The 15,446-nt window shown below is 48.3% G+C and overlaps 1 protein-coding gene across 1 annotated transcript in view; it reads right to left on the reverse strand.

The window, feature by feature from the left end:
• The window catches only part of LOC149434775 (uncharacterized), a 29,850-nt gene extending 17,954 nt beyond the window's left edge, over positions 1–11,896 (reverse strand). The window contains exons 1-2 of the mRNA XM_089663400.1: positions 11,767–11,896; positions 1,174–1,264 (exon numbers count right to left, since the gene is read on the reverse strand). Of these exons, the coding sequence (XP_089519526.1) occupies positions 1,174–1,264; positions 11,767–11,869 (194 nt within the window). The 5' untranslated portion in view covers positions 11,870–11,896. The remainder of the gene's footprint in view (positions 1–1,173; positions 1,265–11,766) is intronic.
• Between the last annotated feature and the right edge of the window lie 3,550 nt (positions 11,897–15,446).

A 15,446-nucleotide genomic window follows, 5' to 3' on the forward strand; every position in this document is an offset into this window, starting at 1 on the left:
GATAGATAGATAGATAGATAGATAATAGATAGATAATAGATAGATAGATAGATAGATAGATAGATAGATAATAGATAGATAGATAGATAGATAGATAATAGATAGATAGATAGATAGATAGATAGATAGATAATAGATAGATAGATAGATAGATAGATAGATAGATAATAGATAGATAGATAGATAGATAGATAATAGATAGATAGATAGATAGATAGATAATAGATAGATAGATAATAGATAGATAGATAAATAATAGATAGATAGATAGATAGATAATAGATAGATAGATAGATAGATAGATAGATAGATAGATAATAGATAGATAATAGATAGATAGATAGATAGATAGATAGATAGATAATAGATAGATGATAGATAGATAGATAATATGATAGATAGATTTAACCTCTTGACGCCGACTGTACGCAAATATGCGGCTTCTCAGTGGCTGGTCCTTGACGCTGAGCAGCTGCATATTTGCGCGCTCTCAGCACATATGTCGGTGTCTCACGGAAAGGTCCCAATCTCCCCTTGTGATTGGGACCTTTTCCGATCATGTGACCCTAAAATCCCACCCCGCCTCCCGGTGTCTTAAACCCCTTAAAGGACCAGAAGGCGCTGGTGTTAAGGACTGCTCCCCCCCACTCCCCGTCTACTTTTTAAAACATTTTTAGTATTTGGTTGAAATCTTTGCGATTTTGAGCGACTTTTCAACTTTTGTTGAATCAATTTCGAATTCGGTCGAACCCAATTCGAATACGAACGTTTCGAATTCGATCGGAATGTTTTCGAATCAAATTCAAATACGGATTGCCGAAACGAATCCCGAAAAGGAATTGAACTAATTTGCTGAATCCAACTGCACAAAATTTGTTACATTTTGAAACTAAACACATTTTTTTTTGTTTCGCACGTCTACCAGGAAGATTCAGCCCGTTTGCGACTCAGCCGGTCCTGACAACCGGCAAAGTAGGAAGTCGGAGAGGAGGCCACACCAAGGTCCCAACATTTTTGATATCGAGTGTTTGAATCCATAGGGACTATGGAAATGTTCATAGTGTGTTACAGGAAGAGATGCCGTTTCTCTGAAATTTTTTTTGCGTTCCTGATACGTTTACACGGAATCGGCTTTAGCAGAGTTCCCCTTTAAATAGAAATGGCGGTACTCACGTCACAGGCTTTCCTTCGTATCCGGAGAACAGGGACACGCCGCAAAGAATCAGTCCAAGTTTGGTGATGTCCGTGATAAAATGCATGGCGGCTGCAAGACAAGCATGACATCATGAATTAATGCGCCTCATAAAACCTGGAATGACTGACAACATCTAAAATTTAATAGACAGAATCCCAGACATGACCGCAATTCACCCCCCCGCTAACCGCGCGCTCGATTTATACGTCGTAAATTCATTTTCTATACACCCACATGACTCCGTCTTTTCACCGGTTTTATTCAGCATTTTTTAGACATTCACTAATTATATGACTGATAAAGGGCAAATGTCCTTACGGGGGGCATACGAGGGGTCACCATCATTTTTCATTTTCTCTTTAAACCCGGGTTCACACTTGTGCGGTGCGGTATATCGCATGTGATTCGCACAGAAACTGCGCCGCGTTCCTGTGCAAATTGCATGCGAATTCTGTGCGGTGCGATTGGAGCCGTACATTTTGAATGGCTCAAATCGCACCGCATCCGCACCAAAAAAGGTGCAGGACCCTTTTTTTTGGTCCACACTAGAATCTCATTTCGGACTAATTTTTTTGTTATTCAGATGTATCCAAATATATGACAAAGATAATGAATTTACCCCCTTCCAGTCCGGACACTTTCCCCCCCTTCCAGTCCGGACACTTTCCCCCCCTTCCAGTCCGGACACTTTCCCCCCCTTCCAGTCCGGACACTTCCCCCCCTTCCAGTCCGGACACTTTCACCCCCTTCCAGTCCGGACACTTCCCCCCCTTCCAGTCCGGACACTTCCCCCCCTTCCAGTCCGGACACTTTCCCCCCCTTCCAGTCCGAACACTTTCCCCCCTTCCAGTCCGGACACTTTCCCCCCTTCCAGTCCAGACACTTTTACCCCCCCTTCCAGTCCGGACACTTTCCCCCCCTTCCAGTCCGGACACTTTCCCCCCCTTCCAGTCCGGACACTTTCATCCCCTTCCAGTCCGGACACTTTCCCCCCCCCTTCCTGTCCGGACACTTTCACCCCCTTCCTGTCCGGACACTTTCCCCCCCTTCCAGTCCGGACACTTCCCCTCCTTCCAGTCCGGACACTTCCCCCCCTTCCAGTCTGGACACTTTCCCCCCTTCCAGTCCGGACACTTTCACCCCCCTTCCAGTCCGGACACTTTCACCCCTTTCCAGTCCGGACACTTTCCCCCCTTCCAGTCCGGACACTTTCACCCCCCTTCCAGTCCGGACACTTTCCCCCCCTTCCAGTCCGGACACTTCCCCCCTTCCAGTCCGGACACTTTCCCCCCCTTCCAGTCCGGACACTTTCCCCCCTTCCAGTCCGGACACTTTCCCCCCTTCCAGTCCAGACACTTTTACCCCCCCCCCCCTTCCAGTCCGGACACTTTCCCCCCCTTCCAGTCCGGACACTTTCCCCCCCTTCCAGTCCGGACACTTTCCCCTCCTTCCAGTCCGGACACTTTCCCCTCCTTCCAGTCCGGATACTTCCCCCCCCCCCCCTTCCAGTCTGGACACTTTTACCCCTTCCAGTCCGGACACATTCACCCCCTTCCAGTCCGGACACTTTCCCCCCCTTCCAGTCCGGACACTTTCCCCCCCTTCCAGTCCGGACACTTTCCCCCCCTTCCAGTCCGGACACTTTCACCCCCTTCCAGTCCGGACACTTTCCCCCCCTTCCAGTCCGGACACTTTCCCCCCCTTCCAGTCCAGACACTTTCACCCCCTTCCTGTCCGGACACTTTCACCCCCTTCCAGTCCGGACACTTTCCCCCCCTTCCAGTCCGGACACTTTCACCCCCTTCCAGTCCGGACACTTTCACCCCCTTCCAGACCGGACACTTCCCCCCCTTCCAGTCCGGATACTTTCACCCCCTTCCAGTCCGGACACTTTCCCCCCCTTCCATTCCGGACACTTCCCCCCCTTCCAGTCCGGACACTTTCCCCCCCTTCCAGTCCGGACACTTTCCCCCCCTTCCAGTCCGGACACTTTCCCCCCCTTCCAGTCCGGACACTTTCCCCCCCTTCCAGTCCGGACACTTTCCCCTCCTTCCAGTCCGGACACTTTCCCCCCCCCCCCCCTTCCAGTCTGGACACTTTTACCCCTTCCAGTCCCGACACATTCACCCCCTTCCAGTCCGGACACTTTCCCCCCCTTCCAGTCCGGACACTTTCCCCCCCTTCCAGTCCGGACACTTTCCCCCCTTTCCAGTCCGGACACTTTCCCCCCCCCCCCCCTTCCAGTCTGGACACTTTTACCCCTTCCAGTCCGGACACATTCACCCCCTTCCAGTCCAGACACTTTCCCCCCCTTCCAGTCTGGACACTTTTACCCCCCCTTCCAGTCCGGACACTTCCCCCCCCCCCTTCCAGTCCGGACACTTTCCCCCCCTTCCAGTCCGGACACTTTCCCCCCCTTCCAGTCCAGACACTTTCACCCCCTTCCTGTCCGGACACTTTCACCCCCTTCCAGTCCGGACACTTCCCCCCCTTCCAGTCCGGATACTTTCACCCCCTTCCAGTCCAGACACTTCCCCCCCCCTTCCAGTCCGGACACTTTCCCCCCTTCCAGTCCGGACACTTTCCCCCCCTTCCAGTCCAGACACTTTCCCGCCCCCCCCTTCCAGTCCAGACACTTTCACCCCCTTCTAGTCCAGACACTTCCCCCCCCCCTTCCAGTCCGGGCACTTTCACCCCCTTCCAGTCCGGACACTCCCCCCCCCCCTTCCAGTCTGGACACTTTCACCCCCATCCAGTCCGGACACTTTCCCCCCTTCCAGTCCGGACACTTTCACCCCCTTCCAGTCCGGACACTTTCACCCCCTTCCAGTCCAGGCCAATTTTCAATTTTCAGCTGTCCTCCCAGAACCGCGCCCCCCCCAGCGCCATCTGTGATCACTGTGTTTTTCGTACACAGCTAATCACAATCTACACTGATCATCAGGGCACTACTCATCAGTGTCCCTGTTGATCAGTGTAGGCCCATCATTACGGCCAATAGTGCCCATCAGTGCACATCTGTTAATCAGTGCTGCCCATTAGTGCCGCCTATCAATGTCCGTCAGTGCTGCCTAACAGTGCTCATTAGTGCCACCCATCAGAGCCGCTTAACAGTGCCCATCAGTGCTGCCTATCAGTGCCCATCAGTGCAACCCATCAGTGCTGCCTAACAGTGCCCGGATACTTCCCCCCCCCCCCCCTTCCAGTCTGGACACTTTTACCCCTTCCAGTCCGGACACATTCACCCCCTTCCAGTCCGGACACTTTCCCCCCCCCCCCCCTTCCAGTCCGGACACTTTCCCCTCCTTCCAGTCCGGACACTTTCCCCCCTTCCAGTCCAGACACTTTGCCTATCAGAGATGCCTATCAGTGCCCATCAGTGCAGCCTATTATTATTATTATACAGGATTTATGGCACCAACAGTTTGCTCAGCGCTTTACAATATAACGGGAGACAATACAGCAACAATACAGTTCAATACAAGAGGGATAGGAGGGCCTGATCCTGGGAGCTTACAATCTAGGAGGGAGGGGCTAGTGGTACAAAAGGTAGTAACTGTGGGGGATGGACTGGTAGGAAGAGTAGAAGATTCCATTGTTAGCTGATGGCAGGATCAGCCTATCAGTGCTGCCCCATTAGTGCCACCCAACAGTGGCCATCAGTGCCACCTATCAGTGCAGCCTCATCAGTGCCCATCACTGAAGGAGAAAAATTACTTATTTACAAAACTTTATAACAGAAACTTTTTTTAAAAAAACTTTTTGGTCTTTTTTCGATTGTTCAGCAGAAAAAAACCCCAGAGGTGATCAAATACCACCAAAAGAAAGCTCTATCTGTCTCAAACAAATTATAAAAATGTCGTTTGGTTACAGTGTTGCACGACCGCGCAATTGTCATTCAACGTATGAGAGCGCTGAAGGCTGAATATTGTTCTGGGCAGGAAGGGGGTGACAGTGGCCGGTAGTCGAGGGGTTAAATGCGGATCATAATTCCGCACTAATATATACGGTTTGCTCACAATCAGGGGCGGACTGACAACTCATGGGGCCCCCGGGCAATAGGGGATCATGGGGCTCCTGTGTCCTTACCCACACTCAAAAAAGCCTATGAGAAAGGTACCAGGGGCATCTCATGGGGCCCCCTACTGACCCTGGGCCCTCAGGCAGTGCCTGAGTTTCCAAATGGTCAGTCCGCCCCTGCTCACAATACCTCCATGACGTCATCGGTGCTGCCACATTGGTTTCTAAGAAAAATATATTCTTTGCCAGATGTGGTAAAAATAAATCTTCTGTCCCCGAGGAGGTTCCGCATATATCCCCGGACGTGTCCATACATTGTAACACATTATATCACATAGGATCGGCGTGAACGTGTTGGCATCTATAAATGGCCCTCCAGGACTAATCCTGGAACACGTGGCGTGTGGAATGTAAACTCGCTCCCCGCCTCTTCCTATATCACCTTGTAGCCCCCGTGGTGTATATGTCAGTCCATGTCTGGGGAGGATGTGGCACAGGGAGGTCCATTGGTCATCCTTTACTTCATCTCTTTGCCATCCATCAGGACTCCCTGATTTATGTCTGCTGGCCAGAACCATCCCCCCCGGGAGCCACTGAAGACACGTAATGCTTTTAACCACATGGGGATGTAGTCACTCCGCACAGTGCAGCCGCTGCCAGCCCCGTCCCTTCTCTATGTCTTCATCACCTACATTAAGACTGAGAGTGACCCAAACGATGTCCTACCTTCCCAAAAATGATCCATACAGAGCCGCTACTTCAGTGGTCTGCAAATGGGGGACCAAGGGCCATGGCCCTCTGATGGAAGAGGGGACCATGACTGGGACTCTGATGGAAGAGGGGACCATGACTGGGACTCTGATGGAAGAGGGGACCATGACTGGGACTCTGATGGAAGAGGGGACCATGACTGGGACTCTGATGGAAGAGGGGGCTGAGACTTGACTTTGATGGAAGAGGGGACCATGACTGGGACTCTGATGGAAGAGGGGACCATGACTGGGACTCTGATGGAAGAGGGGGCTGAGACTGGGACTCTGATGGAAGAGGGGACTGAGACTAGGACTCTGATGAAAGAAGGGACCAAGACTGGGACTCTGATGGAAGAGGGGACCATGACTGGGACACTGATGGAAGAGGGGACCATGACTGGGACTCTGATGGAAGAGGGGACCATGACTGGGACTCTGATGGAAGAGGGGGCTGAGACTTGGACTTTGATGGAAGAGGGGACCATGACTGGGACTCTGATGGAAGAGGGGGCTGAGACTGGGACTCTGATGGAAGAGGGGGCTGAGACTGGGACTCTGATGGAAGAGGGGACCATGACTGGGACTCTGATGGAAGAGGGGGCTGAGACTGGGACTCTGATGTAAGAGGGGACCCTGACTAGGACTCTGATAAAAGAAGGGAACAAGACTGGGACTCTGATGTAAGAGAGGGCTGAGACTGGGACTCTAATGTAAGAGGGGGCCATGACTGGGACTCTGATGTAAGAGGGGACCATGACTGGGACTCTGATGGAAGAGGGGGCCATGACTGGGACTCTGATGGAAGAGGGGACCATGACTGGGACTCTGATGAAAGAGGGGACCATGACTGGGACTCTGATGGAAGAGGGGACCATGACTGGGACTCTGATGGAAGAGGGGGATGAGACTGGGACTCTGATGGAAGAGGGGGCTGAGACTGGGACTCTGATGGAAGAGGGGGCTGAGACTGGGACTCTGATGGAAGAGGGGGCTGAGACTGGGTCTCTGATGTAAGAGGGGGCTGAGACTGGGACTCTGATGTAAGAGGGGGCTGAGACTGGGATTCTGATGGAAGGAGGGACCATGACTGGGACTCTGATGTAAGAGGGGGCTGAGACTGGGACTCTGATGTAAGAGGGGGCCGAGACTGGGACTCTGATGGAAGAGGGGACCATGACTGGGACTCTGATGTAAGAGGGGGCTGAGACTGGGACTCTGATGTAAGAGGGGGCTGAGACTGGGATTCTGATAGAAGAGGGGGCTGAGACTCGACTCTGATGTAAGAGGGGGCTGAGACTGGGACTCTGATGTAAGAGGGGGCTGAGACTGGGACTCTGATGGAAGAGGGGACCATGACTGGGACTCTGATGTAAGAGGGGGCTGAGACTGGGACTCTGATGTAAGAGGGGGCTGAGACTCGACTCTGATGTAAGAGGGGGCTGAGACTGGGACTCTGATGTAAGAGGGGGCCAAGACTGGGACTCTGATGGAAGAGGGGACCATGACTGGGACTCTGATGTAAGAGGGGGCTGAGACTGGGATTCTGATGGAAGGAGGGACCATGACTGGGACTCTGATGTAAGAGGGGACCATGACTGGGACTCTGATGTAAGAGGGGGCTGAGACTGGGATTCTGATAGAAGAGGGGGCTGAGACTGGGACTCTGATGTAAGAGGGGGCTGAGACTGAAACTCTGATGTAAGAGGGGGCTGAGACTGGGACTCTGATGTAAGAAGGGACCAAAACTGGGACTCTGATGTAACAGGGGGCTGAGACTGGGACTCTGATGTAAGAGGGGATAATGATGCTCCAACATGGGGGGGGAGAACAAAGGAACTGCCCCAACTGTCCTCCCAGCCCTTGCTGACTGAGCTGGAACAAGCATGCGCACAGTGAAGACTGCAAAGTCCAAGTTCCAGTCTTGCCGGCGTCCACCAGGACAGTGACTTCCTCGTTCGTAAAGCTGGATTCCGGATGTCGTCCTCCCGGTCGGGTCCCACTACAGAGACGCAGCCCAGATGTGTTCCCGATGCGTTTTTGATGCATTTTTGGCACATTTTTTAAGCATTCCAGTTAATTTCCCCCTCCACTATTTTTATTGAATTCAAATTGGGACATGTGCGTTCCGGTGCGTTTTTGGAATGTTCCGGTGCGTTTTCGGTGCGTTCCGGTGCGTTTTTGATGCGTTTTACCACATTCCAATTCAGTTCTGTGCAGGAAAAATGTGGCCTGTTTCTGCATTGCGGTTTGTTTTTATGCAACTTGCATTTTTTGCTGCGTTTTTGCTGCATTATTTATGCGTTTTGCAGGTTTTTTTAATTTTTTACATTTTTCTTGTTGCTAGGCAGATTTTAAATGCATAACGCATCAAAAACGCAGCAAAAACACAATACATGCTTTTTTGCAGTGTTCCCATTGAAGTCTATGCCGTGTTTTGTGTTTTTTTTGTTTTTTGCTGCTAGGCTGATTTTAAATGCAAAACGCAGCAAAACACTACATGCTTTCTGCACCCTTTCCATTGACGTCTATAGAAACAAAAACGCTACTTTTTTGCGTTCAAAAAGGTCCACGACCCTTTCCAAAAAACGCACCGGATCTTTTTCTTCAATTCAACCTGTTCTACTTTTTTTTCTGCAACCGGAATGCCTAAGGCTTGGATCACAGCTATGCAGTTTGCGTTATGAGCCGTTTCTGCATTGCATTTTTGATGCGTTTTTTTGGAAAGGGACTTTTTTTGAACGCAAAAAGTTGCATTTTTGTTTTTATAGACTGCAATGGAAACGCTGCAGAAAAGCGTGTAGTGCAGTTTTGCTGCGTCTCTGCTGCGTTTTTTATGCGTCTCACAATTTAAATCTGCGTAACAACAAGAAGAAAAAAATTTAAAATAGCAAAATGCATCAAAAATGCGGCAAAAACATAAAACGCATCAAAAACGAGGCAAAACGCAGCAAAAATGCAGCAATGACACAAAACGCAATGCAGAAAAGCGTGTAGTGCGGGTATACTGTGTCTTTGCTGCGTTTTTATGAGTTTCACGATTTAAATCTGCCTAACAACAAGAAGAAAAAAATTTAAAAAATGCAAAATGCATCAAAAACGTGGTAAAAACACAAAACACATAATAAATGCAGCAAAGACGCAAAACGCAATGCAGAAAGGGTTGAAACGCAACCTGTGTAGGTATGAACCGAGCCTTGAAGATGATATTATTCAGATACATTACGGGGACAGGTTCACATCTCTGCGTTTTCGCCCGGTGCGTTTTTTTTGGAAAGGGACTTTTTTTGAACGCAAAAAGTTGCGTTTTTGTTTCTATAGACTGCATTGGAAACGCTAGAGAAAAGCGTGTAGTGCGGGTTTGCTGCGTCTTTGCTGCGTTTTTTTATGCATTTCACGATTTAAATCTGCCTAACAGCAAAAAGAAAAATCTGAAAAAAAAGGTAAAATGCACCAAAAACGCGGCAAAAACGCAAAACGCATGAAAAACAAGGCAAAAACGCATAAAAAACGCAGCAATGACGCAAAACGCAATGCAGAGAGGGCTGAAACGCAACCTGTGTAGGTGTAAACCGAGCCTTGAAGATGATATCATTCAGATACATTAAGGGGACAGGTTCACATCTGTGTTTTCGCCCGCTGCGTTTTTTTAGGGACCTTTTTTGAACGCAAAAAGTTGCATTTTTGTTTCTATAGACTGCATTGGAAACGCTGCAGAAAAGCATGTAGTGCGGTTTTGCTGCGTTTTTGAAGTGTTTTGCGTTTAAAATCTGCCTAGCAACTAAAAATTTTTTAAAAATGAAAAAGAGAAAAAAAAACGCATCAAAGGCTTCAATGGGAACACTGCAAAAAAAGCATGTGTTGTGTTTTGGATGCGTTTTTGATGCATTTTGCATTTAAAATCTAGCAACAAGAAAATTTTAAAAAGGAAAAAAAACCCACAAAATACATAAAAAATGCGGCAAAAATGCAAATTGCGGAAACGCAAAACATAATGCAATGCAGATACGCCTCAAACGCAACCTGCATAGATGTTTCTATAGACTGCAATGGAAACGCTGCAGAAAAGCATGTAGTGCGGTTTTGCTGCGTTTTTGAAGTGTTTTGCGTTTAAAATCTGCCTAGCAACTAAAAATTTTTAAAAAATGAAAACGAAAAAAACAAAACAAAATGCAGCAAAGACTTCAATGGGAACACTGCAAAAAAAAGCATGTGTTGTGTTTTTGATGCGTTTTGCATTTATAATCTAGCAACAAGAGAATTTTAAAAAGGAAAAAAAAACACAAAATACATAAAAACTGTGGCAAAAATGCAAGTTGCGGAAACGCAAAACGCAATGCAGATACGCCTCAAACGCAACCTGCATAGATGTTTCTATAGACTGCAATGGAAACGCTGCAGAAAAGCATGCAGTGCGGTTTTGCTGCGTTTTTGAAGTGTTTTGCGTTTAAAATCTGCCTAGCAACTAAAAATTTTTAAAAAATGAAAGAAAAAAACAAAACAAAACGCAGCAAAGACTTCAATGGGAACACTGCAAAAAAAAGCATGTGTTGTGTTTTTGATGCGTTTTTGATGCGTTTTGCATTTATAATCTAGCAACAAGAGAATTTTAAAAAGGAAAAAAAAACACAAAATACATAAAAACTGCGGCAAAAATGCAAGTTGCGGAAACGCAAAACGCAAAACGCAATGCAGATACGCCTCAAACGCAACCTGCATAGATGTTTCTATAGACTGCATTGGAAAGGCTGCAGAAAAGCATGTAGTGCGGTTTTGCTGCGTTTTTGAAGTGTTTTGCTTTAAAATCTGCCTAGCAACTAAAAATTTTAAAAAATGAAAAAGAAAACAAAACAAAATGCAGCAAAGACTTCAATGGGAACACTGCAAAAAAGCATGTGTTGTGTTTTGGATGCGTTTTTGATGCATTTTGCATTTAAAATCTAGCAACAAGAAAATTTTAAAAAGGAAAAAAAACCCACAAAATACATAAAAAATGCGGCAAAAATGCAAGTTGCGGAAACGCAAAACATAATGCAATGCAGATACGCCTCAAAAGCAACCTGCATAGATGTTTCTATAGACTGCAATGGAAACGCTGCAGAAAAGCATGCAGTGCGCTTTTGCTGCGTTTTTGAAGTGTTTTGCGTTTAAAATCTGCCTAGCAACTAAAAATTTTTAAAAAATGAAAGAAAAAAACAAAACAAAACGCAGCAAAGACTTCAATGGGAACACTGCAAAAAAAGCATGTGTTGTGTTTTTGATGCGTTTTTGATGCGTTTTGCATTTATAATCTAGCAACAAGAGAATTTTAAAAAGGAAAAAAAAACACAAAATACATAAAAAATGCGGCAAAAATGCAAGTTGCGGAAACGCAAAACGCAATGCAGATACGCCTCAAACGCAACCTGCATAAGTGTTTCTATAGACTGCAGTGGACTGCAATGTTTCTATAGACTACTGCGTTTTAAATCTGCCTTGCAACAAGAAATAAAAATTGAAAAAAAAAAACACATCGCATCAAAAACGCAATCTAGATATGCCTCAAATGCAACCTGCATAGCTGTTTCTATAGACTGCAATGGGCTGCAATGTTTCTATAGACTGCAATGGGCTGCAATGTTTCTATAGACTGCTGCGTTTTAAATCTGCCTAGCAACAAGAAAAAAAAATTGAAAAAAAAAAAACGCATCAAAAACGCAGTGCAGAAAGGGCTGAAACGCCACCTGCGTAGGTGTGAGCCGAGCCTTGAAGATGATATTATTCGGATACATTTGGGACACAGACGTGCGTTGGCGTACTCACGGAACGGCGTCGGGTCGATGACCCTGGCGGGATCCAGCTGTACAAAGCCTACAAATCGGTGAAGTTTCCCGGGGAACTCGGTGTGGGAAATTCTCTGGGCCATGCGAGGCGATGGAGCCGGCTTTATATATTCCCCGTGGTTGTCACTCCCTGCTCTCAGGCAAGCCTCTACCTTATAGGGCCGAGCCCATACACCCCCCCGGGGGCCCGGGACCACCCCTGTACAGAGGGGATGCTATGACACCACCGACTCTTCCATTCCCTCTCACTCCACAAACGACATTGTCCGTCAGGATTTTATTGCTGGGGCGGCCCATGGGGAACGCGGGGCTGCTGAGTAATGCCGAGTCTGCGGCTGGTAAACAGAAACAGACGTTGTTTGGGCACCTCGGGATAACCCCGGGACGGTGCGCATCAAGTGCAAATTACTCACCGGCAGACCGTGCCATGTGGTGGTTGGATCAGGAGGAGCGATAGGCGGAGGATCGACTTTCGACAAATTCAAATCTACAAAAATGTAAAAAAAAAAAAAGAAGAAAGAAGAGATGCAGCAGAGTGTGAGGAAAGATCATTGCGAACGGTCGGCGACTTCGGTTTTCTGATCCGAAGGGAAAGACGCTTCCAGGTCTGAGGGCAGGAGGTCGGGGGACAGCGACACGTCGAACGACACATCGAACGGCACATCGAACGGCACATCGAACGACACATCGAGCGGCACATCCAACGACACATCGAATGGCACATCGAACGGCACATTGAACGACACATCGAAGGACACATCGAACGGCACATCGAACGGCACATCCAACGACACATCGAACGGCACATCCAACGACACATCGAACGGCACATCCAACGACACATCGAATGACACATCAAACAGCACATCGAACGGCACATCAAACAACACATTGAACGACACATCGAACGACACATCGAATGGCACATCGAATGACACATCAAACGACACATCGAATGACACATTGAATGACACATCAAACGGCACATCGAACGATCCCGTACCAATCATGAGAATGGTGGCAGTAACATGGCTGGAGGAAGAAGGCGATGAAACTTGTTCCATGAGTTGCAGCATTTTTCTCTGAATAGAAGTTTGATTCTGCAGGAATGACATCACTACTCTACAGATATAAATAGGTGTGACATCACTACTCTACAGATATAAATAGGTGTGACATCACTACTCTACAGATATCAGCTGTATACGTGTGACATCACTACTCTACAAAAATAAACTGTATATGTGTGACATCATTGCTGTACTGATATAATGTGTATATGTGTACTATAGAGATATAAATTGTATGGAGGAGATTTACAAACACTGGATCACTCAGAATCTGGTGCAGCTGTGCATGAGAGCCAGTCAAATTCTAACTTCAGCTCGTTCAATAAAATAAAACAATAAAACCTGGAAGCTGATTGGTTACTATACACAATTGCACCAGATTTTGCACTCTCCAGGTTTTAGTAAATAACCCCCAAGATGTGTGACATCACTACTCTGATGTTACATCACTACTCCACAGAAAAACTTCCCCGGACCCCGCATTCACTATATCCACTCTCCCCGGACCCCGCATTCACTATATCCGCTCTCCCCGGACCCTGCATTCACTATATCCGCTCTCCCCGGACCCCGCATTCACTATATCCGCTCTCCCCGGACCCCGCATTCACTATATCCGCTCTCCCCGGACCCTGCATTCACTATATCCGCTCTCCCCGGACCCCGCATTCACTATATCCACTCTCCCCGGACCCCGCATTCACTATATCCGCTCTCCCCGGACCCTGCATTCACTATATCCGCTCTCCCCGGACCCCGCATTCACTATATCCGCTCTCCCCGGACCCCGCATTCACTACATCCGCTCTCCCCAGACCCCGCATTCACTATATCCACTCTCCCCGGACCCCGCATTCACTATATCCGCTCTCCCCGGACCCCGCATTCACTACATCCGCTCTCCCCAGACCCCGCATTCACTATATCCGCTCTCCCCAGACCCCGCATTCACTATATCCGCTCTCCCCGGACCCCGCATTCACTATATCCGCTCTCCCCAGACCCCGCATTCACTATATCCACTCTCCCCGGACCCCGCATTCACTATATCCGCTCTCCCCGGACCCCGCATTCACTATATCCGCTCTCCCCGGACCCGGCATTCACTATATCCGCTCTCCCCGGACCCCGCATTCACTGTATCCGCTCTCCCCGGACCCCGCATTCACTATATCCGCTCTCCCCGGACCCCGCATTCACTATATCCCCTCTCCCCGGACCCCGCACTCACTATACCCGCTCTCCCCGCACCCCGCATTCACTATATCCCCTCTCCCCGGACCCCGCATTCACTATATCCGCTCTCCCCGGACCCTGCATTCACTATATCCGCTCTCCCCGGACCCTGCATTCACTATATCTGCTCTCCCCGGACCCCGCATTCACTATATCTGCTCTCCCCGGACCCCGCATTCACTATATCTGCTCTCCCCGGACCCTGCACTCACTATATCCGCTCTCCCCGGACCCTGCATTCACTATATCTGCTCTCCCCGGACCCTGCATTCACTATATCCGCTCTCCCCGGACCCCGCATTCACTATATCCGCTCTCCCCGGACCCTGCATTCACTATATCCGCTCTCCCCGGACCCCGCATTCACTATATCCGCTCTCCCCGGACCCGGCATTCACTATATCCGCTCTCCCCGGACACTGCATTCACTATATCTGCTCTCCCTGGACCCGGCATTCACTATATCCGCTCTCCCCGGACACTGCATTCACTATATCTGCTCTCCCTGGACCCCGCATTCACTAGATCTGGTCTCCCACAGTATACAGGACATGGAAATGAAATTATTTTACTAAATATAAACTGCTAAATCCCTTTTTCTCATCAGCAGTATAGAGCAGTCTTGTGACTTCTATCAGTGTCCAGCAGAGCACTGGTTAAAGCTTGTAGGAGGAGATTGCATTCTCCCCTGACTGTCCTATGTGGCTGCATGACCCCTGACCCTCTGTCTGTACAGCGCTGATTGTCCCTGTGTTGATCACATACACCCTCCCAAGGAAAAAAAAAACCTCTCTAGCAATACACACTAAACTGAGCATGTGCAGAGTGTGCTATCAGCAGATGGGACAGTAGAAGAAGAGGAGGATCAGAGAAGTCAGGATCAAACGGCCTTTTTACACAAGAGAGGATTAACCCCCTAAGTTCCACAGTGAGTATAACAAGCACACTTTACTGCATCTACAGACTGATTGGACTGTTGTGGGTTCAGGAACGCTTTGAAGACATAAAACATGGTGAAATGTGTAGTTATTGTAGAAATTTACTGAGTTGTTTTTTTTTGCACTCTGACATACATTTAGGCCGGCCATACATTATACAATTTTCCCTCAGATTTACCAAAACCATATAATATGAGATCAATCTAAAGGAAATCGAACAAGAAAATTGTATAATGTATGGCCAGTTTTAGGGCTGAACTCTGGGATATGTAAATATCTAAATCCATTCCTCGTGTGTATTCTTCGATCTCGGTGAGATTTGTGTATTTCTGCCAGATCGGTGCGGTCATCCAGCGTGAGACTTTTCCTTCCTGGAATAAAGACCGCTCACTGCTGCTCTTCCTCCCTTGTGCAGG

This window comes from Staurois parvus, unplaced genomic scaffold (assembly GCF_062004578.1).
Source record: "Staurois parvus isolate SC_StPar_1 unplaced genomic scaffold, SC_StPar_1.0 ptg001679l, whole genome shotgun sequence".
In the NCBI taxonomy this organism is placed as follows: Eukaryota; Metazoa; Chordata; class Amphibia; order Anura; family Ranidae; genus Staurois; species Staurois parvus.